The 23,350-nt window shown below is 39.2% G+C and overlaps 2 protein-coding genes across 2 annotated transcripts; both read right to left on the reverse strand.

Moving 5' to 3' along the window:
- Window positions 1–57: 57 nt before the first annotated feature.
- p4ha3 (prolyl 4-hydroxylase, alpha polypeptide III) lies at window positions 58–12,923 on the reverse strand. The gene is made up of 13 exons (XM_003440287.5): window positions 12,446–12,923; window positions 11,520–11,674; window positions 11,175–11,398; window positions 7,883–8,032; window positions 7,755–7,806; window positions 7,520–7,677; window positions 6,682–6,858; window positions 5,040–5,104; window positions 4,745–4,904; window positions 4,595–4,657; window positions 4,055–4,123; window positions 2,974–3,070; window positions 58–2,495 (listed from the first exon to the last, which is right to left on the reverse strand). Exons 1-13 carry the CDS (start codon window positions 12,607–12,609, stop codon window positions 2,425–2,427), a joined length of 1,605 nt encoding a protein of 534 aa, XP_003440335.2. The 5' UTR covers window positions 12,610–12,923; the 3' UTR covers window positions 58–2,424.
- Window positions 12,924–14,946: 2,023 nt separating this feature from the next.
- On the reverse strand, window positions 14,947–17,990 carry or95a1 (odorant receptor, family 95, subfamily A, member 1). Its single transcript, XM_003440288.5, has one exon. The coding sequence runs from the start codon at window positions 16,950–16,952 to the stop codon at window positions 15,987–15,989; it is 966 nt and encodes a 321-aa protein (XP_003440336.2). The 5' UTR covers window positions 16,953–17,990; the 3' UTR covers window positions 14,947–15,986.
- Window positions 17,991–23,350: the final 5,360 nt, after the last annotated feature.

Genomic DNA, 23,350 nt, shown 5'->3' on the forward strand with positions numbered 1-23,350 from the left:
GGATTCATTCATAATAAAAATGTGGAAAACCATACGACTACACAATTACTGAGCAGCATGATAACCGCCATGAAGTAGGATTTATTACATTTGTATTTATTGCATTTACATTGTGTTGTACTAATACAGTAACTAACAGTGTACAATGTCTATCTTAATTATGAGGTTTTTAAACCATAATATTTAAATAATTGCTGGAATGGAAGCAGGAATACAGCGATTAATTGGGAGGGGCAAATAAACATTCTGTTTTAAGACTTTTCTCTGCCATTTGCTTTTTAGCCACAGTGGACACTTTTACTTTTTGCAGCTCAACCATTATAAAATTTGTGAAATATGTATCACAATTTATGAGACACATGCATATGATAGCTTTATTTGCAATAATTTTATTCAGAAGTGTATTTTATTGGCACAAAGGTGTTTTTTCTTGTACCCAGTGTCCAACAGACCTTTAAAACAAGCATAAGTGCAGCTTCAACAATGCATCCAAAACTGTTCAACTGTGTAACAGCAAATAAACAACAGATTAAAAAAAACAACCAAACAATATATATTACTGTGAAACATTACAAGAACACCTCCGAGCTGTCTACCAGTAGAGGGAAGCCCTGGTCTTTGAGTCAAAGCTGTTCACTAATACAAGTCTGTATCTGAGTTTAAAAAGACTTGTTTTTACCTATGGTTTACTTTTTATGTTGCTGCTTATCTGTATTTTCCATCAGTTGTGCAAACTCACTGACTTTAAAAAGTATTCGTTTAGTTCTCAAAACTTAGAAAGACCCATAAAGCTCGGAAGAATTTGTTTTATGAGGCACAGAATCACTGTGTGCTCTTGACAATGTGCCGAGGAAGACCTACGCATGACCTGATATTATGACCTCTGGTTATGTGAGCTTCAAATAGTTTGGACTTTCCGCTTGCAGAGCAGCAAGTCCATCTGCAGCTATATTTGCTGTGAAAACAGTGAGAACCAGTGATAATGTATGAGTACAGTGAGAGTGCAGATTAAAACTCCTTCAGTTCTAAAAGAAACAGTAAATTTTAAAACAGACAGAAAGAAATGATTACTTTAAACCATTCTGATTAATGAGATGTTTCTGATTTGACCAAATAAAAATAATCTTTTTATTAATTAAAAAAAATAGATGATTTTTATAGGTAATAAAATGAAGCTAAATACCTAACCCAGCTTGTAACTACAGTGTTTTTTTAATATAGTAGTATTTAGTTATTCTTTAAATGAAATACATTTGTGTTCTAAGATCTTTTTGCTTTGAGCATTTCCTGTGAATTACACATGACAAGCAAAGCGTTATTAGAGCTTCAGAGCAGTAGAGCCTGTCTATCCATCATCTCCCTGGGAAAATAATCCTGCTCTTTACTGTGCATGCAGGAATGTGAAAAAGGCTGGTTGATATACTTGGAGGCACTGTCTGTGTACACTGTGGTGAGCAAAGGTATTATTCAGAGATCCTTGCCACTCAAGCAGCAGGGCATCTCCAACATACATCCAATCCTGCTTTTCCTACCTCATATAGTGAATTTCAGCACTGTTTTATGATGGGTTATGACCTACTTAGACACTCATATCTGAATAGTATGCAGTCAGGATTGGCCATGTTTACACAAGTTCCAACATTAATGAAGAGCAGAATCTGAACCTCTACTCTCTACTCTTGCTGGTTCATTTGTTCCATGAGACATTCAGTTAAATCAAACCAAATTCAAAGAGTATCCCACAGACAGCAATGACCACATCATTCAGCCAGCTGGGAATGCGCAGGCACATTCACAATTTCTAGTTCCTTTGACTCATTGGCACCAGTCTGAACCTCGAGCCTGAGCTCTGACAACATTAATCTCTGGCGACTCAGATTTTAACCTCTTGAAACCTGATTCTTTCTGAGACACTGAGTATCTCTGTTGACTTGGTATTTATTATTAATTTACTATTTATATTTCAAAATAAAGTTTTGACAATCATATATTGATTTGTAAAAGCAGATCCCTGAGTGGGCCCAGCGTAGGAACGGGGCTGTATAAGATGTCTGTATTAAAGCTGGCAGGAGGTAAACAGCCTTGCACAGTGTACTAAAGCCAGCACAGTGTGCAAAGGCAAAGGCCTCTATCCATCTGCAGGAACTGGCCAGAAAGAGCATTTCGCCTTTGGGGGCTGGCTGCCAGATGCCGCACTCCTCCTCTGCCTCCTCCTCCTCCTCCATGTCCACTGCAGCAGTGTCCGCTGTACACTCCAGGATCCCTGGGGCTTTAGGGCTCCAATCACAGATGCAAGCTGCCCCGGCTCTCGCTGCCCTTGCTTGTGCATCAACTTTCCTGCTGCCTCCTTCTTTCTCCCTGCAAATGTGCCTCACAATTGCAAAGGCTTGTACTCCAAAGGGGCCCAGCAATGGCTCCACCCCTTCACTCTTGAGGATTCAGACTGCAGCGATGTTGGAACTCTTGACCATACTCATGGATCCATTTGTTTGCCACTGGAACACAAAGATAGACACAAATCAAGTGAAATTATCTTCTACAGAAAAAAACACAGTATCAGTTTTTTTTATGTATTAATTTTTTTTTTTGCTGTTGAATATTTTCAACTTTTGAGTCATTGCACTTGGAAAGTGTAGCCTGGAGGTTAATATCTGACGATATATATGGCTGCTAAAAACAACACCTTCACTAAATACTTCTGCAGCTGTTTTTCAATGATTAATATCTTTCTGTTAGCTTAACTGAGTCCTGAACACACGTGTGACGGTCTGGTTCCAAGCATCAGCAGATGTTTAGATTCCAAATGTCTGAACTGCTCTCGGCCACTTCTCTAAATGCCTAATGCGGTACAGATGTGCACCAGTATATCAGGAGAGCTGAATGCTGGATAAGTGATGGTGACTGATTTGCTAGTTTCCATATTTACGCTACTTTTTCACAGCCCTGTCACATCATAATGAGTCTGAGTCTTACCCCATTTGTCTCCAATAAGTACGGGGCAGCCAGCATGGAGTGTGTCATCGTCTCCTTCACCATTTCTGTGCAGGTTCCACCAGAAGATAGCAGCTTTCTGTGATATGAAAAACGAAAAACAAATCATTTTGAGTATCCTAAAAAAAAGAAGTGTGGTTTAAACTATGGTCAGTAACTATCAGCTATACTCATTAATAAGTTTTATAGTCTTCTTAATTTTTTGGTCTATATAGTATTATCAAGTAAACAAGTTTTAAAAGTGTGTTAAGTATCCCTTTTTTGCTAAAAAAAAAAAAAAAAAAGCACACTGGATTCTGCTGTTGTGAGAGGCACTTTGCTGTCATCGTCCACTTGTCCCCTTAAACAGGAAGTCTGTAAGTCAATACAGTCTGAGTGATGGGAGAGCCACTTGCAGGAGGACAATATTACATCCTAGAGGTCAGTAAATGGTTTATTGTGTCTAAAAATGCTTTAAATCGTGCTTGGCATTCACAGTAACCACAGCAAACCAAATTTAAAACCTGTGGTAGATTTGGACTACCATGTTAGACCATGTCTCCCCATGGCCATAATTAAAACACCAAAGGGGGAAATTTCTTTTTCAAAGAGCATTATTCAAAGACTTCCAGACAGTTGAAGAATCAATGCCAAGGTGTTGGCATCGGAATCTTGGCATTGAATATGCTGGCATTGTGGCCTAGTATTTTACTTTTTATGGTGGTGTTTCTTTTAATTTGTCACCAGTGTGTATAAGACTTCTATTTCTTACTTTGTTTTTGTTTTTTTTGGGTCATTTTATCTTTTTCTGAAGTTTGGGCAGGAAATGAGTTCTAATAAAAAAAAAAGGTGAAAGGTTAAGCCCCCAGGAATGGCCTGTTAAACTTTCCACTGCAGCTCATTTATCAACCAGAAAAACTAAAAACTCCACTGACTTTGCAAAGTAAAGTAGTGAATTCATCTCAAGGCTATTGTTTCTGTGATCTGACATTTAGTATTTTGACACCAAACGTATTTAAATGTGTAAAAAGGAAAAAATATGAAATGAAAATAACAGATACTAAGAAATTTGCAGTGTATTTACCTCCACGACAGGAACACTGAAGTTGGCGTAGATGAACGCTGTGGACCCACCTGCCTCCACGGGGCTGAGCTGTGGAAAAGGACATTCCTTCAGAGCTGTGTCTTGTGTTTACGTGCTCATGTTATGAAAAGCTGCTCTGTCTGCTGCAGTGTTTGAAAACTCATTCTTTTTTAATCACCACCCAGTTTTACTCTTATTGTAAGGACAAAAGCACTCAGCAGATGGACAAATGGGTTACATGAACACAAATAAAGGTTTAAATAAATGTGTTCTCCCACCAAACATTTCCTGAAGCCACTGCATCAGGAGAGATAAGAAGGCGACTGTGAGAGTTTGTTTCAAGTTTGTTGCGTGGCAGAATATCCCCAAAGTGTAAATGTAGTTACTGTTGTCAGTTTCTCAGGATTGCTCTCCAAGTTGGCCAGGTTCTCCAAATGTGTTTATTTTTAATTTAGACTTTTGGACAGCTGAAAAAGAACTGCCAAAGAACTTTTAGCTACGGGGTCAAATAGGGTCAATAAATGGTTCGACTTTACTCACATATATCATAAACGTGGCCACCCGATTCCCAGTTTTCAGCTTGAACACGGGGCTTGAAGGTGACTGTTTTCACAGAAATGCAAACAGACATTTTAAAGGCAACTAAAATATCCATAAATAAGTGCCAATCAACCAACACAACAAACTTACAGTAGCATGGTCAAAATGAGGTTCATAATGGCCACCAATCCCATAATTCACCACTTGGAGGTACTCGCCGTATGGATGCTTCACATTCAGACCTGTGAGCAGTGAGATCCTCTGGTCCAACTTCCCAACAATAGACTGTGCTGAGCCCTTCAGCCATGCACTAGCAGTAAAAGATATTGATTAATAAAATAATACTGTGACTGAAAAGAAATACCAGCTGCATGTAGCAGTAAACCTGCAGCAGATGTTTTTATTGCTATGGCAGTAGTAGAGTAACAAGAAGTGTTGTTTGTACCTCTTACTGATTCGATAGTCTGCTGTTGCTTGTTTCTCTCCAGCTGCCACTACAGACCTTCTCAGCTTGTTAGCAAAGACAGAAAAAAGCATCTTAATTTTGTGAATGTTACAGCAGCCAAACTTTAATGCATCTAAGGATGGGTTTCCATTAATCCTTCCGTTTTTTTAGGGCTTCGGAGGAAAGTGAAGCACAACCTGAGAAAAAAGCACTGCAAATATATTTTTGTAAACCACAGAGCTCCTCCGGTTTTCATGATTGTTTTCCAATTTTCCAACAGGTATATACAAACATTTCCATGCTGAGAAACAGTAATGAAATATTCAACTCAATATATATACTTCATACAATTAATCACCAAGAAAACCTATAAAACTGTTTGTTAACAGACTTGTATTCTGGGATCTAGCAACAGCAAACTGGAAACCATGCTCCAATCCCACTCTCTGCTCCAAACTAAGACCATACCAGGGGCCTGTTTTCAATCAGTCCACAAGCTGACATAATGATGAAATAAGTACAGGGGTTTCCATCTGAGCAAGAGATGGAAAACCCACTGAACAATGCCAAAACCTCACAGAAACTATAGGGGCAGCAAATGTGTTATCCCACCAAATATTTCCTTAAGTCACTGCATCAGAAGACTGAAGAGCTCTCAAGACGATCCACTGCAGTAAAGTTTCACTTTACTCAATGGAAATAAAGACTTAGCTATCGTGGACTGAACATTTATCGGCCTCAGCTCTGTTGGTTTATTTGGACAGTTTGAGGAATTCAGCCAAGTTTTCGTAGTAATGTATTCCTCTTTTCCTTAAGCTTTGCTAAACGTTTGGAAGCACGCCAACTCTTCCGCTATATGATCCCTCCAGAATCTTCCCAGTAGGAAGAGTCTGGCTTAGACCCCAGCAGTCAGAGGCCTTTTGTAACACACCTACACACGGTCTAGATTCAAGGCTCGTCTTTGAAAAGTTAAAGAATGATCAGCAAAAAGCACTAAAATTAATAGTACTCATTATAACCTACATGTCTATTCACGGCATTTTATATACATCTATATTAAAATATTAGATTCCCTCTACACATGCATTAATTAGGTGTACCAAATTTGAAAAACTAAATGTATTAACTGTTTATAACAATCCAGCATTTGATGTTTTTCACCATCAAGAAACATCACTTAAAAGTTTACTCTGAATCTTTATCTGTTATAAATAAAAGCTCCAAAGGCAAAAAAGATGTGTTTCGTTAAAGAAAAAACTCGTCAAATGATAATGTTTGTTAGTGACACACAAACATACACATATATATTGATTTAGTCTATTAGAACATCTATTACATGCTTCAGTTTGGCAGTCCCACACTTTAATGTGACTTTGCAAAGGAAAAAAGTGTTCATTTAGTGCCTTTGTTGATTTGCCTTCTTGTTGCTAAGAAAACATTTTTCAGATTCACATTTTGTGAGTCCCATGTGGGAAAACCCCTCCCTTTGTTGACAAAATTCTCCAAAACATGGGATTACAAAACCATTCAACAATCTGACGGAATCAACTAACAACACATGACGTTAAGACACTGATTATTTTTTTAATTCTGAAAAATTGAAGAGGCATGGGTTTTTTGACCACATGCGATGAGCACTCACTCCTGGGTGGGCGAGGCTCTTGATGTCTTCAGCCTCCGTGTCAGTGACAAAGTCATGGTAGAGGACCACATACGGCTGCAGGCTCACCAACTCCCGTCTTGCAGGCATCAGCATCAGTGCAGGATTGTTGTTGGTGAAGTAGTCACAGAAGAGTTGGGGATTTGTAAAATGCCTGCGCTGTAAGAAGCAACGACCATATGAAGTCTATTAACAAGATCAAAACATGGATATCCATCTACAGTTACTCATATAATGGATCTTGCCACCACATAAAAGCTTAAAAACAAAGATGACATTTAGAGTTTTTGTGGTGCTTTTTAAAGCCAAGAAAACATTTTACAAACCTAAAAATGTAGAAATTAAATGAAGTTCTTGGGGTATGTTAGGGGCGAGGGTTTATAGCTTCAGATCGGCACTTTGGTCCAGACTTAAATTTGTAAACTTATTTGATGGATTTATGTGTTTTTTGGTCAGAAATTAAGTATCCTCAGAGGATAAAATCAAATCGAATCACTGAGATTTTCCTTTATTAGTACTGGTGGTGTGTTTTTTTTGTCAGCAGTATCTTGTCAATTTCCATTTTTGTAATTTTCATTTGATGTGAAGTTTGTGCTTGTGCTTTTATCTTGAAAGGTGCCATATAAATAAATACTGATGCAAAAATTTAAACTGTAGTCCATGTAAAAATGAAAAAAAAAAAACCTCTTAAATAAAGTGCATCCTGAAACACTGAACATCTAGTGACATAAAACCCTGTAACTCAATGCTACATTAATGTATATGCATTTGAAAAGTTTGATGTGTTCCTGTCCTGATCTGCTCCTCATAACTGTAATACCTGAGAGCCTTGAGTCCGGCAGAGTCTCTCATAAGTGTCCCTGGTCCTTAAATAACTGGAGGATGGTCTCCTCAACCCAGTGCCTCTGGGTGGACCAGCAGCAACCAGGAGCTTCTCATATTTCTTAACATTCTGCAAAACTCTTCCATTCATTGGATCTGAGAAAGAAAATGTGTAAACAATCTGAGAGAGGTATGACACAGTTCACTGAGAAAAGGGGTTTTAAGAGACTTACTGTGATGCAGTAACTCCTGAGACAGACTCAGAGCGTAGGAGACGTTTCCTGTCTGAGACAATAAAAGGAATTTAGAGAAATCTAAATCATCAATCATGCAAATTTCCTCAGTCTGTCTGTTCACTTACTTTAAAGTGAGAAAAGGCAAGGTGATCCAAAGCATCCTCCAAAGTGCCTTCATTCTCAGGGCTCCACTCCTCTCCTGCTCCCCTGAAAAGGTGCACAGACTCCTCCAGCCACTGCACTGAGTGATAATAGTCTTCTTCTTCATAGGCCACCTGGGTACAATAACACAAAAAAAACCAAGTACTTCACAATTTAAACAGAGTCTGTCTAGAACTGAACAGCTGAATATTGCATGCATGTTGGTCGGAATTTGTGAGGTTTTGTGGTTGCGGGGATGATTTCATATAATGATCACACTAACAACTGTAAGACCAGCCTGAGTCAGAGTCAGCAGCCAGAGTCAGACTGTTTCTCCGATCATGATAGTCAGCTGACATATGTTTGTGGTTGGCTGAGCCATTTTAGCTACTTCGGCTTCACTTGAATTCATTTCTTTTGGGTTTACTGGTTTAGGATCTTGTTTCATTTTTTTGCATATCACCTCTGTCCTTTTTCTTAGGGTTTACTCTTTTGTGTGTCCTGTGATGCCTTGTGCCTCCTCAGTCCTTCTATATGTGCTTCTTGTTAATTTCTTTCCTTTGTTCTTGTTCCACACCTTTATGACTATTTTTGCTTTTCTTGACTCTCCCTCACCTTCACCCTATTGTCGGCCCATCTGTTCACCCACCTGTGTTTATTCCTTGTGCTCTCCCACTTTCAGTTTTTGTTTAGTCCACCCTTTTATCCTGCGTGTATCATGTAGCAGCTTATGTTCTACAGCTGCCATCAAGGCCCAGTTTCAGAAACCTTTCGCAGCACACTGACACGTAGAATCTCTGATAAACACACCTAACTGAAATAAATGAATTCCTTCTTTGTGCTTTCAAAAATTGACTTTGTCTTTTGAATTTGTCTTTCCCTTAGGTCCCATGATTTTAGAAAAGCTCTGCAAAATCTGATAAAGTACTACAAAGTGGTGTCAGCTGAAAGATTTGAATGGGAAAAAAATCTAGGTTGCAGAGTTAATAAAGTAAACCTAACAGACCTCTGCAGCCTGATTCTCATCAGTGCCTGAAGCAAGTAGATAAAAAAAATAATCTGGACATTTCTGTAACCAAATATGGGCAGTAGATTTGCATTACATGTAGGCCTATGTAGGCATTTCTTCCACAGAGTGTGTCCCTGCATCACATTTTCATGTATGCTATGGAAATATAAAACTAGACTACAGCATTTTTAGATTTTGAAAGTCACAAACACTAAAGGTCTCCTTTACTTGGGTTCAAAGCAGTTTAGCAGTTGACCTGACTTGACGAAGTAGGTGCTGACTAAAGGGCTGACATCACCCACACTGAAAGTGGGTGGTAAGAGTCTCCTCCCATCACAGATTACATCCACAACCACAGCTCCATGTGTGCTATTTAACCCCCACAAACACACACAGAAGCCCACCAACTAATCACACATGCTGAGTTAATCCACCACAGGTTTACACCCACATTTCACTCTTTAATTTAAGATCAGCTAGTCTTAACAGAAATAACCTAAAGAGCAATAAATGTGTAAAAATATTCAGCTGATGAGGTAATGAGCCTGAGGGAAGTGTCAGCTGGCAATTACCTTAAAGGGCCCTAAACCTCTCCCCACTAAAACTGAGACACTCAAACTTGTGTTAAAAAATGTTGCTGGTTTTCAAGATCAATTTAACAACTACACGAAAGCACATGCAGGTAGCTTTTTTATAGAGAAACCCCTAAAACTAAGCATCTCTGCCTCACATAATTTCAGCCCTGGTACAAGTGAAGACAAGCTTCTGCAGCATGACTTAATGTCTTTTCCATACAAGAGTATGTCTCTCCCACACAGTGCCCTACCCTTACACATCACCACTGCATGAAAACAGTGGAATTTATTGTGGGGAAAATCTGCTTTTTTTCCCCCTTCTATAGAATATTATATTCATCTGCGCATGAAAAGAATTCCCAGGCATGCAATGGAAAGAATCCCAGTTTTCTAGTCTAGGTTCCCACAACAGAACTATTAACAAGTCTGGGATAAAACTGCAGCCCTCTGGAATGGGATGTTAACCAGGGGGAAAGCTTTTCAGGGCACCAACTTCCAAATATGTTAATTTCCTTCAGTGAGTCCTCCTACCTTATGTTACTCTGAAAGCTGTTCCAGAAAGAAGACAGATGTGTCCTCGCACCACATTTCCTTTATTGTGCTTTTAAGAAATACAGAGTTGGCACAAATACTGAAGTACTCTACACTGTTTTCATTTTATGCTTCGTCACATTTTATTTGAACACATTAATTTCACAGCTATAATTTACTGTTTAAAAGAAAACAATAATCCTGCATTGTTAAAGATTAAAGCACGGTTCCCAACTTTTCTTTTTTGTGACCCTACAAAAAAGTTTCTAGTTCCCTTTCAGCTTTTTATATTTTTTATTTCATATCATTATCCATTTAAATGACGCTAGGGCTTAGAGCTTTTCAACGTTATAAGGAAATATAGCTGCTTCAAGTGACGGGTGGTGCAGCCAACACATACAGCTGAAGCTAACAGCTGCCTGTTTAGACGTCATCTCTACTAAATCAAGTCACTGAACCGCTTCTCTCGACTTTGTTTCTGGTATTGATTTTGGAGGATTTTACTGCAGTAATCGGACAAATAATGTGGCCTGCTCTGTGGTTAATTGTACTAACAGCCTGCCAAGAGGTTTGTGCACCACTTTTTTTGGTTTTCTCAGTGTTTGCACTAGCTGAAAGGTAAGTGCAATGCCTCTTTACAGTCCACAGATAATTTAACTTCAACTTCCTATGCACAGTTGTTCACTTCTGGCTCCAAAAAACCCAATATGGAGATGGTCAAAATGCCAGACTCAAAGCTTTAAACATCAGCCCGCCAACCTTTGAATGATGTCATTGTGGCTATATCCATCTTTTATGTAGGCTTAGGTTGTTATTAGATTCACTGATGAATGGTTTGCCTTTCAGGCAATTTGGTAAAGATTACTTTTTGATCTAAAGTGTAAAACTTAGACAAATGGACAAAATTGTAAATACGTATTTGTGTAGTAGTTAATGTGAGGAGCACATACAGTTGCCATGTATGTGCTCCTCACATTAAGCATGTGAGGAGCACATACATGGCATCAGCCATCACATGACCAACCCCTGGGCTGGGAGCCAAACGTAAAAAACTGCAGAGTAAAACAGTACCATTACTTTTGTTACTTACATTTTACGAATATTTCTGTTCTTTTACATGCAGGACTGTGTTTTTTCTAAAGTACATAACGTTTTCAGTACCTTCCCAACCAGAAAGCAGTCATCACCAGAGAGCTGGACAGATACTGCAGGCATGTAGACATCCACAGACTCGCCATTAGTGATTCTCTGGAAACGACCCCTTACAAGGCTGGAAACTTGCAGCGCATACACATCCTGCAGCCTCATTAGCCCCTTAGCAGCCCCTTGGAGGTCTTCCATATTGGGCAGATCGGCCTCTTCCTCCTCGTAACTGGACCTGAGGGCTGGACAGCAGAGGGGCAAAAAGGTGAATGGTGAGGGGTTTGGTGGTGACAGTAGAGTTGAGGGGGGTGGATGCTTAGATATCACCACCAGATGTGTCTTTGAAGACGGCAGTGGGGAAACCTTGTAGGTTCTCGAGGGCTTCATTGCTGTAGACGACATTCAGCCACTCTGAATGAAGACGTTTGATCAAAGTAAAAGCCACCAGAGGGTTGGCCATTGCGACCGCTGGGCCTTTGTAAAGTTCTGTGTGCAGGTCGGATACTTTGGCATAAAAACTGTGTGAAGATACAGAATTATTAAACAGGGTCTTCAGACTGGAAACAATAAAAACTCAATAATTAAACTGGCATTTGAGGACAATACATTATTTGCACCAGAAGAAAGGAACAAATGGAAAAGTGCATAAAGATAAGAATCCTGTCTATAAAGTATTAAATTTACATCTGCAAAAGTCCTCTATGGGGAAAGTATCCTTTAGAATATTAGACTGATTTAAAGAAACCTGTATCTCATATAAATACCATAAATACTGAGCTTATTCCAGCTCAAACACTGCAAAAATCCACCACAATCAAGCCAAAGTTTGAATTCTCATGATCAAAAGGTTCCTTTGCAAAATCTGAAGCAATTCTACAAAAAAAACTATTGAGTTATTTGTATAAATTAGCGGGAAGTTACTTGGTATGTTTTGTATCAGTGATCCTGCAACCAACATAGTGAAATAGAGCCACGAAAACCTTAAGTCTATTTTTTCTGCATTTTTTAATGTCATACTTATAAGGTTTATGCAGGTCATTATGTGATCATCTCACTATCAAACCTCACATCTGCAACGCTTGTTCTATTACTATTTACTATGTGTGTGTGCAGTGTCTCCCGGGTTATGATATAATCACCACCTCTGGAAAACAAACAAACCGAGGTAACAATATCTATGGGGGTTTCTTCTGTATTACTTCAAAATCAGAGTAAGTGTAATTTCTAAGATGCAAATCTTTTAAATCTTTTACAATCAAATCTGTTTCCAGTGTTTCACCATTACTCACCGTTTGATGTCTTCCAGTCTGTCCAACTCGTGGTCAATGTAAGTTCTCAGGTAATCGATCAGCTTCCGTTCAACACTGATCGCCTGCTTTACGTTCAGCAGCGATGTATACATTTCCCCTCCAACGACACTCAAGAGAAAGCAAACAAGCACACAAAACTTCATCTCCGTAACTGAACTGTTCGTTCTCTTCCTCGGCAGATTCACCAGCTCTAATTGCGCCTCTCAGTTTTCCTGAACAGCACCGCTGAGCTTCAGCATTTGGAGCAGGCTCTCAGCTGATCTGAGATCAGCCTTCGCCCTCTGTTCATCATATCATACATAGAGCCTGGATTGATTCAGAGCAATTAGTTTGCGCTCATGTACTCACCAAAATCATCAGATTTATGGGGTTGTCACGGATGCTGATGAAATGAGTTCAGTTTGTGCAAATTTAATTTTACTTTGAAGTCAACGTTCTAAAATGTGAAAATCAAAGAGAAATCATCTGTTCTTAAGAGTCCAAAAACCGAGTTTGGAATCACAGCGACATCTGCAGGACAAAGCTCTGCGCAACAACCAAGCTGCAGCAGCGAAGTGCCAAACCAAGGATCCCTAAAAGATGGATAGCGCCTTCCTGGTGGTGACATGTACTGCAGTTGGACGGTTCGAGGTGGCAATGTCGTGTTCCGGTCAAATTTGAGCAATTTAGAAATTTTATCTCTGAAAGATGTCCTTAATTCGATCCAACTGACCAATTCCAGGTCTTTTTCTACAAATAAGATGTCAACACACAAAATAAACTGCATTAATTTGTGTGTTTTGTTAAACATTTGTACACTCTTGGGTTTTCCCAACGACAACAGTTGTAAATATCTCGATTCAAATAGATATGTCAGATGGATATATGGACACACACAAGAATGCATGCATGCACACACATACACACACACACACACACACAGATATAAACACATGTGCACTGTGCACTCACACACATCTTGGTTTCCCTGGCAACCACTATGGGAAATTTTGCCCAGTAGATCATCTCTTCCACAGGTATAACACCTGTGTTGGAAGTTCTCACAGACAGTTGCATCGCTGTTTCAATAGCACTGAAATTTTCCTGTAACTTTGGTGTATAATGCTTTTTTGAGGCCTTGGTTACAGGTCACTGTGTAGCAGCAATTTGGCACGTTGATATACCTTAAGTGAGGCTATTTACTACATATTTGATCAGTACACTGGTAGGAGGAGAGAGGCCAGGAAACTGACAGAGAGGATGGATTAGATAAGGAAGTGTCAGAAGCGGAAGATGGCATGGAATATAATCTGTGCAATCTAGGCTAAAAAATGACTGATGAGAAGGAACTCAGTGATGAGGACAATGGCTATGTTGAGGCTGCTGTCACTCAAAGAAGGGGAAATTATCCCCACCTGAGAATCAAGTTTGACTTTCAGCTAAAAATGTCATCAGGATGATCACAGAACCAAAAAACTATGACATATCCTGGACTGATGACATCAAATACTGCTTTGAACTGTTCTTGACTGAGTCCAATAGTGTTAATTGTGATGAAAGTGGAGGGAAAACAGACTTACAAAGACAACTGAAAGGAGGTAACTCAGAAAGACGTCAAAGCATACATGACTCTTTTTATTTTGAGCGGTGTGTACCTTTCCAGAAATGAATCTACCAGCAGTGTACATACAGTATGGGATGCAAAGTCATTTCAGAAATTTTATTAACACAACAAATTGTGATAATATATTTATTGTTCTACTTTCTCTTAAAAAAAACAAACAAAAAAAACAGGTCACCAGCCTAAAGAGTTCATCCAAAAGGGAAAACACGATGGGTTTTAAATATTATAAGCAAATCTCACAGAGGATTTTAGAATTGATCCTGTGTCTACAACTATGCATATTTATTTATTTTATCCCTGTTGTCCTCTAAAATATTGTTTTTCCCCCATTTGTCTAAGGTGAGATTATTTTCCAAAAATACATATCAACCATGCTAAATTATTATTATTTTTTAAGTTTGACATTGCTGTAAAGGACCTGTTTAAATATTTAGCCTACAGTTAAAAATGAGTTAAACCAAACCAGAACAAACTCGCATGTATTTAACTCATTGTAAGGACTATTTTAGGCTTGTATAAAGATTTTCTTTTATTATTAATATGAGGAAATTTTCAGATTGTATTGAATTGTGATGGCATGTGCAGGAAAAGTAATAACCAGGATACAATGACTTATTGTAAAGTAAGGAAGGCTGTAACTGTGACATTAATGATGAAGAGATTCATCTGAAAAAAGGTGTTTTTCTCAGATTAAAAGTTTGTGGAATGACGTTGTTAAGACTAATCTACAACAAATTTGAGGGGTAACCGAGAAGAACATTTTTTATCTACTGTAATAGACTTTCAACAGCTCTATTCTGTGTTCAGTTTTATTAACATCACGTGATAATTATCCTCAAAGAAATGCAATAAACATCAAACAAAGTCTGATAAGAAACAATAATATTATATGCATTAAAATGTTCTGCATCCAGATACTGTTGCAAGGATTTCTTTATAATACTGACAACATAAGATTTTAAATATGTGCGCTTAGATTACTAAATGTCAAACTTATCAATAAATCCTTAGATTAAAAGGTCAAAGCATTATGGTTCACTAATTTCAGATCCAGAATATTTTTTCAGTTTTCACCAAGTACAGCTTTTTTAAACAGAGCGCAGTTTAAGATGATTTAATGATAATACTAACCAAAGTGTTAAAGCATGAAACTGAGATGATAAAGACATTTTATCACAATTTTATAGAATTTCCTTTCAGTATAAAGTGACATCTTTTATTAGTGCAGTTATTTTTTAAGTATTTTCTGAGATTTGGTCTATACTCCAACAACTATTGTAGGTTAGAGATCTAATGGAGCTGTCAAACATTTATCAGTGCGAATATCACACTTTTAGTCAAACATGCAATCTGACACAAAACATGACCTGTTATGACTTGTTAAGATTTTAGAAGTTTTAGACACCTTTTATTAGCCTTTTTAAGGAAAAGAAGTCAAATCAATATTCATGTGCTCAAATTATCACTGAAATGTTTTTTATTTACTGCAAATGTTTACCTGATATATACAGAGCCCCTTTCATGAGCCAGATTCTTTGTTCTGTGCAAAAGTATCTGAAGGTAATACAAGGCTTTAAAAAGTATAAATCAGACAAATAAACGGGATCTTTTGGATATATTTTTAAATATATTGCTGGTTTGTGTTTCCAGATTGAGCTTTAGAGGAGGAACAGTAATACAAAGAGTTTGTTTTCTCTCCAGTGTAACTTTTTCCACTTACTGTCATTTCATGAAGACTGATTATAGGTTATTAGTCTGTTCCACATGCAGTACAATAAGGAATCTGTTAATGGCCAGTGTGAATGGAAAAAAAAATTACAGCATAAAAAACTGCTCAGTGTTCATTTGGGGAACCGACAGACAGAGATGCAGATATTCTGCACAGGTTTTCTGCAGGAGTCTAAACTGGGTTTTTTTTCAAGAAGCAGACAAGCTGTCCTGCTGTTTGCTTCTGAAATGGGGCTTGACTGCATTTGAGCAGCAGAGGAATGTTTTCCCAATGTAGCCCCTCAGACTGTGATCTCTGAAGCCGTAGATGAGTGGGCTAAGAAAGCGTGGGATTAGGATAAAACAGAAAAAACAGAAATAGGTAATGTCTTCTACTTGCCATTTAGTGTACAGCAATATGAGAGTTTCAGTGATGGGGAGAGTGAAAGCCAACATGCAAAGAAGCAGCTGAAAGCCGTGCAGCAGCACAGTGTGCTTGGCTTTGTTCACAGATACTCTGTCCTGTCTCAGCTTCCTGGTTTCCAGCAGGATTCTCACATATGTGAAGAAGATGACAACAGCCACAACTGCAAAGAACATCACACTCACAGCAGTTCTGAATAATGCTTGGATTGGAGATGAGTTGATAACTAAATTTTTGCAGAGTACAGGTGTAAAGAGGACATCTACAGCAGGACGTTGCTTCCCGATGGAGTAGTCGATGATGAGGAACATGCAGCTTATAAGCCACAGACAAAGATTAATAATCCAGATACGGCCTGAGCGCCAGGCAGCCGGCCGCTGCAGGGGATAGAAGATGGCAACATAACGCTCCAGGGACATTGTGGCCAGGATTAAAGGTGTGTTCTGATAAGTAACAGTGGATATGAACAGCAGAGGAAAACAGTAGAAAACAGGAAATTTTACCTGACCCATTACAAGTAGGAAAAGCAGCACAGAGGACAGAAGCTGCAGGGTGTCATTGATCAACATGTGGGCAAACAGGATGTAACGTGGAGTGTTTAGGAACTGACTGTGAGATGCAAACACATGCAGCATGACAGCAATGCAGCAGAGGAAGGTGCTGAAGAAGGGGATAACTGCACATACTTTGATAATAACAGACAGACTTTTTTGGGAAGTTGCATTAAAAGGAAGTTCAGTCAGATTCTGCATTTTTGCTGCTTTAAGCTGCAGCACACCTGTTAAAAAAAGCACAACTTAAACTTCCATATACACAAGATAGAATAAAACATAATGCATAATATCATTTACATTTACAACAGAAATTAGCTGCCTCATGTTAATAAAATAATCAGTAAACTCAAATCACCCTGTAAAACAAACCATTTACCCATTAAAATGAGACAGTGCCTCGCTCACCTAATAAGAATGACTTTGTCTGTCAGAAGAGCTCAGATTTCTCTTCTCAGCACACAACATGTTTTCAATTAACAAAGTGTCAAAGATGGTCTTCCCCTTGTCTGATCTGTTTGGCCTCGGTTATCTTATGTTTGACTCAGTGCTGATTCCCCAGAGATAAATTAATTTCATGCTATCGTCATTAAGCATCATGGTTCTCATTAACTACAGATTACTGTGGGGGAAAATGATAAAGCACCTTTTATTACAGGATCCATGAAAGGAAGTTAAACAGACAAGTCAGTCTATATTGTAAGGCATCATGAGCAGCAGTTGATACTGTCAAATTAGACAAAATTTTATCCATTTTTATTTGTCTTCTTTCCTAAAATTGGCTTTAAGGTGATTCACTGCTCATTCTGACAGCAAAGATAATACAAATTCACAATTACTGGTGATAAAATATTAGCATACATTAAGAAAGTAAATGTTCTTTATTAAACAGTACAAAACACACATACCCTGAATAGAAACCATACTATATTTAGTGGAGTGGTAATTAAGCCAATGAGCATTCTTTTATTGAGCAGTAAAATACTATATAAAGTAAAAATGTGTTAAGTAAAAGCACAATAAATATAGACCTTTATCATAGATTGTATGAAAAAGATGGCTGTAGCCACCGTGATCCAGTCCAGTGGTTTTAGATATTGGGAAGTCTCAGCATTAGTTTTTTAGTGGCTACTCTATTAAGTCAGTGCTACACTATTTCCTTTAAATGTCCTCATGTCTGTGAAGGTTCTCAGTCATCCAGGTCATCGTAGTCAAAGGAGTTTGCAAAGAAAACTTAAAGAAGTCCAGACGCTTTTCTTTGCAAACTCCTTTGACTTTAAATGTCCTCCTGAAAAGACTGCAGGGTCAAAATAAATAATGTATATTGTGACCTTTAACAATAAAATATAAAATACATAAAATATTTAAATCTACACCCAAGCATAAAAAAATACCTAAATGATCATAAACCAGAACAGTAATTAACTTCCTAAGCTCAGTGATTTTCCATCCCACAGGCTTAAAAGTAGCCCAGTTTGCTGAACTTGGCTCCATGTTGCAAACCTCTTATGCAATAATGGTTTAGTTCATGTGTGCCAGACTATGAGCTGCCGAAAATGAAGGCCTTTTAAGCAGCTGTACTTTGAGGGCAGGAAGGCTTGAACACAGTAGAAAAGCCATAAATGCCCATTTTAATGCACGTTTTGGTGAATCACTCAATGTGTTGAGCCTCTCCCAACTAGATGGGGAGCTCTTGTATCACTTGTTGGCAATAAATGTCATAGTCTGGGCTCACACCTCCAGTCCTCGCTAGTTTGTCAGCTATTCTTTAGCAGTAAATCAGCCTCAATGCTTTGTTTGAACTTTGTAACATCCTGTGTTAACCTATTGTTCTCTTTGTCTTCAGTCTTCGGTATTTCTGGATCACTACCCACACTAACCCATTCCTGCCTCGGATTTCCTGGAGCAGGTCTGCTACCCGTTACTACTCACCTGCTGCCCGTTCCCACATAGCAGACAGGTTTGGCCCGGATCTGGTATCAAGCCGGCACTGCTGGTTGCCTTCTGGCATGATAAGACGTATGTCATCCAGATATGGGCCAGGCCTAGCATTAATGGCACTTTCTGTGTGATGGCATGCCATATCTGGCTCGATTGTGGTTTGGTTTATGTGGCCCAGGCCCATAGAAAACAGGTCTGGGCCAGATCTGGCATCAAGCTGGCACTTCTGACTGACTGGTGTCATGGCAGAGTGTATGTCAACCAGATGTGGCCCAGGTCTGGCAATGATGGCACTATTTATGTTCCTATTTTCCTATTTTAGATAGAAGACCCAAATGCCATGTTGCAATACTATACTGCTATGGTAGCCAACGTTTCAAATGCAGGTTTGACAGGTTTGTGAGTGTACACTTTATCAAAACCTAGTGAGGGTTTACTTATGTTTGCCACTGGGTGGCTGTAGCTCAGGAGGTAGAGCAGGTCACCTACTGATCAGAAGGTTAGTGGTTCGATCCTTGCCTCTTCCAGTCTGTATGTCAAGAGTGTGAATGTAGTTAGGAAGCACTCAGTTGAGAGATAGTGGGTGATGTGGCATGTTGTATAGAGCACTTTCAGTAACCCGAGGGAGTAGAAAAACTCTATGTAAGAAAGAGTCCACTCACTGTCTGAACAGAGTTTCGTCATGTTACTTTCGCCCTGTTATGTTCACATGTTGTCATTACATGGCTTGATTAAGGTACACATTAGGCTGACATCTGGGGCCAGAGCTGAAACTGGTCTGGGCCAGCAGTGTGTCTGCAACTGGCCTTGTGCTGGCCCATGTGTGGGCCAGGTCTGGGCCACCAAAGGGCCGTCATTCTTTGCAGTATGTGGGCCATGTGTAAGCACATTGTGTGGGCCAGATCCGGGCCATACCAATTTTGCTATGTGGGTTGCTGCTGCCAACCCATTGTTCATTGGAAATCTGAAAAGAATCAGAGAACTCACCTGCCTGCCCTCCTGGATCCTTCATACTTTATTCTCCAAGTAAGCTCTCACTCAACACTTCTCCCTGCAATATCCTCCATCTTTCTCAATGCCTGGTTATAACCCTCCTCTCCTTCTGTTACAGTTGCTACTGCACCTGCATGATTCCCTTTCACTGCCCTATTCTTATCCCAGACCTCTTTGTGTTCAATAAAGGTTTTAGTGTTTGGAAATCTTGGTCTATCGTGTCTGCTTTTGGGGTCCAACTCTCTCTCTTGGCAATGACATTACACTGACTTTGCTGAATGGATACCTTGCAAATGATCGTGGTTAACTGGGCCAGCTGTTTCTTGTATAAACTGCTTGTGAACTGCTGGGCGATGGCATTTGACCACATTTATATACAACTTAATCTTAAGAGTGATTGTGAAAGTCAGTGCGGAGACAGTTTGTGAGCTGCAGATGTTGGTGAGGCCTCCTTCATGGTGAGCCTGTCACTGTAGGGTTATTGAAAGGTTAATTTAAGGACAGTTTTTGTATAATTTCATATAATTTCTTTCTACACAGTTGCATCACAGTATTTTTAATTTCTCTGTTCATGGTTTTTCTTTTGGTTTATCCAGCTTTTAGGTTTAGTAAACCTGGTTAATGTTAATATGAAACAAATTTACCATATCATCATGCTTACTCTGAGCTAAGAGTAAAAGATGGGCCTTTAAGTGTTTCTTACTAACAATGTAATAAACCAGGACTCATTTTGCACCACATGCAGAGCAATTTTACCTTAAGTGGCCTGGCCCAGTAAAGCAATTCCCTCATAATACTGTCAATGTTATAGTTACAAGGATACTTTATATTGCCTTGATGCCTATTCAGTCATCCAGGTAAGGATTTCCCCCCTAAATTATCCTGTTTATCTGGATGTAGCTTTTTAAGTGGGAGAAATGTTTCGTCACTCATCCAAGTGACTTCTTCAGTCGCAGCTGACTGCAGGTTTCTCCAACCTTATAAACAGTACATATGCACAATGACTGAAATGAGCACCACTGACAAACAATGGGCTGTACGGTCAGTTTCTTCATCTTCTTGATATGCAGATTCGTCAGTTGCTATGAGTACCATATATATTACTCTGTTTCCTCTGCTTTTAAACCCCAAAACACACTGCCGCAAAAACTGGTCCACCTCAAGGATCTGGTCACTAATATGGTAATATAGCGTATGCTGTTACAGTAAGTGCCAGGGGGATTGCAGTGATTTATACATCAGGGAAACCAAACAACCTCTGGCTAAGAGGATGGCACAACACAGAAGAGCTAACTTGTCAGGCCAGGACTCTGCAGTCTATTCACACCTACCAGCCAGTGGACACTCTTTCAATGATGAGGAAGTACACATCCTGGACAGGATGGAACGCTGGTTTGAGCGGGGAGTCAAGGAGATCATTTACATGAAAAGGGAAAGACCATCTCTGAATTGAGGAGGGGCCCTAAGGGTACATCTTTTACCATCTTACAGTGTTGTGATTGCAGTCATTGAGTACCATTGAGTACCATTCACTCTCTGTGAATGGTACTCATGGCCATTGATCAATGGTGACTGATCAATTTGCATTTTAATGATCAATAAACTGACCTCACAGCCCATTATTAATCAGTGGTGCCAGTTTCAGCCATTATGCAGATGTTCTGTTGGGGAAACCTGCAGTCAGCTGAGACTGAAAAAGTCACTTGGATGAGTGATGAAATGTTTCGCTCACTGAAAATGTTAAGGCCAGATGAACATAATCAACTTTTTGGGAAGACTTTTGGGAAAATTCTTAAGGTCTTTCGGTTTCAAGATCGGCCTCTTCCTCCTCGTAACTGGACCTGAGGACTGGACAGCAGAGGGGCAAAAAGGTGAATGGTGAGGGGTTTAGTGGTGACAGCAGAGATGAGGGGACGTGGATGCTTAAATATCACCACCAGATGTGTCTTTGAAGACGGCAGTGGGGCAACCTTGTACCTTCTCGAGGGCTTCATTGCTGTAGACGACATTCAGCCACTCTGAATGAAGACGTTTGATCAAAGTAAAAGCCACCAGAGGGTTGGGCATTGCGACCGCTGGGCCTTTGTAAAGTTCTGTGTGCAGGTCGGATACTTTGGCATAAAAACTGTGTGAAGATACAGAATTGTTAAACAGGGTCTTCAGACCAAAAATAATAAAATCTCAATAATTAAACTGGCATTTTTATGCACGAAACACTATTTTCACCAGAAGAAAGGAACAAGAGGAAAAAGATAAGAATCCTGTCTATAAAGTATTAAATTTACATCTGCAAAAGTCCTCTATGGGGAAAGTATCATTTAGAATATTAGACTGATTCAAGGAAACCTGTATCTCATATAAATACCATAAATATTGAGCTTATTTCAGCTCAAACACTTGCAAAAATCCACCACAATCAAGCCAATGTTTGAATTCTCATGACCAAAAGATTCCCTCACAAAATTAGAAACACTTCCACAGAAGAACTATTGAGTTATTTGTATAAATTAGCGGGAAGTGACTTAGTATGTTTTGTATCAGTGATCCTGCATCCCACATAGTGAAATAGAGCCACGAAAACCTTAAGTCTATTTTTTCTGCTTTTTTTTAATGATATCATACATATAAGGTTTATACAAGCCATAATGGGATCATATCATAATTAAATCTCACATCTGCAACGCTTGTTCTATTACTACTTACTATGTGTGTGTGCTGTGTCTCCTGGGCTATGATATAATCAGCAGCTTTGGATAAAACTCGAACCAAACCGAGATATCAATACCTGCGCGCTTTTCTTTTAATGCTGCAATACCTCAAAAATCAGTGTAAATCGGATATTTTCTAAGATCCAAATCTTTTCAATCTTTTACAATCAAGTCTGTTTACAGTGTTTCACCATTACTCACCGTTTGATGTCCTCCAGTGGTCAAAGTAAATTCTCAAGTAATCGATCAGCTTCCGTTCAACACTGATCGCCTGCTTTATGTTCAGCAGCGATGTATACATTTCCCCTCCAACGACACTCAGGAGGCCCGAGAGAAAGCAAACAAGCACACAAAACTTCATCTCCGAAAGTGAGCTGTTCGTTCTCTTCCTCGGCAGATTCACCGCCTCTCAGTTTTCCTGAACAGCACCGCTGAGCTTCAGCATTTGGAGCAGGCTCTCGGCTGATCTGAGATCAGCCTTCGCCCTCTGTTCATCATATACAGACAGCCTGAATTGATTCAGAACAATTAGTTTGCGCTCATGTGCTCACCAATATCATCAGATTTATGGGGTTGTCAAGGATGCTGTTTCTAATTAAATGAGTTCAGTCTGAGCAAATACTGCGATGTAACATATTTGCAATATTTTGTTTACTTTTACTGTGAAGTCAGTATTTTAAAAACTGAAAATAAAAGAGAAATCATCTGCTCTTAAAAACAGTTTAAAAACCGCGTTTGGAATCACAGCGACATATGCAGGACAATGCTCTGCGCAATATCCAAGCTGCAGCAGCGATGAGCCACAGCAAGGATCCCCAAAAGATGGATAGCCCCTTCCTGGTGGTGAAAGGTACTGCAGTTGGACGGTTCGAGTTCATCAATTTTGCAATAAATGACATGAAAATCTAGATTTTAAAAGATAACAACTGTTCGCAGGTCACCTGCCTATAGAAATGT

The sequence above is a fragment of the Oreochromis niloticus genome, linkage group LG14 (genome assembly GCF_001858045.2).
Source record: "Oreochromis niloticus isolate F11D_XX linkage group LG14, O_niloticus_UMD_NMBU, whole genome shotgun sequence".
NCBI classification, from domain to species: Eukaryota; Metazoa; Chordata; class Actinopteri; order Cichliformes; family Cichlidae; genus Oreochromis; species Oreochromis niloticus.

Excerpts from the sequence above, each read along its gene's own strand:
- p4ha3 (XM_003440287.5), bottom strand. The coding sequence starts at position 12,609 with ATGAAGTTTTGTGTGCTTGTTTGCTTTCTCTTGAGTGTCGTTGGAGGG. Across the intron at positions 11,399-11,519 it reads AGCCCTCGAGAACCTACAAG|CCCTCAGGTCCAGTTACGAG; the intron begins GTTTCCCCACTG and ends TCTGCTGTCCAG. Across the intron at positions 2,496-2,973 it reads ACTTATTGGAGACAAATGGG|TGGCAAACAAATGGATCCAT; the intron begins GTAAGACTCAGA and ends TTTGTGTTCCAG.
- or95a1 (XM_003440288.5), bottom strand. The coding sequence starts at position 16,952 with ATGCAGAATCTGACTGAACTTCCTTTTAATGCAACTTCCCAAAAAAGT.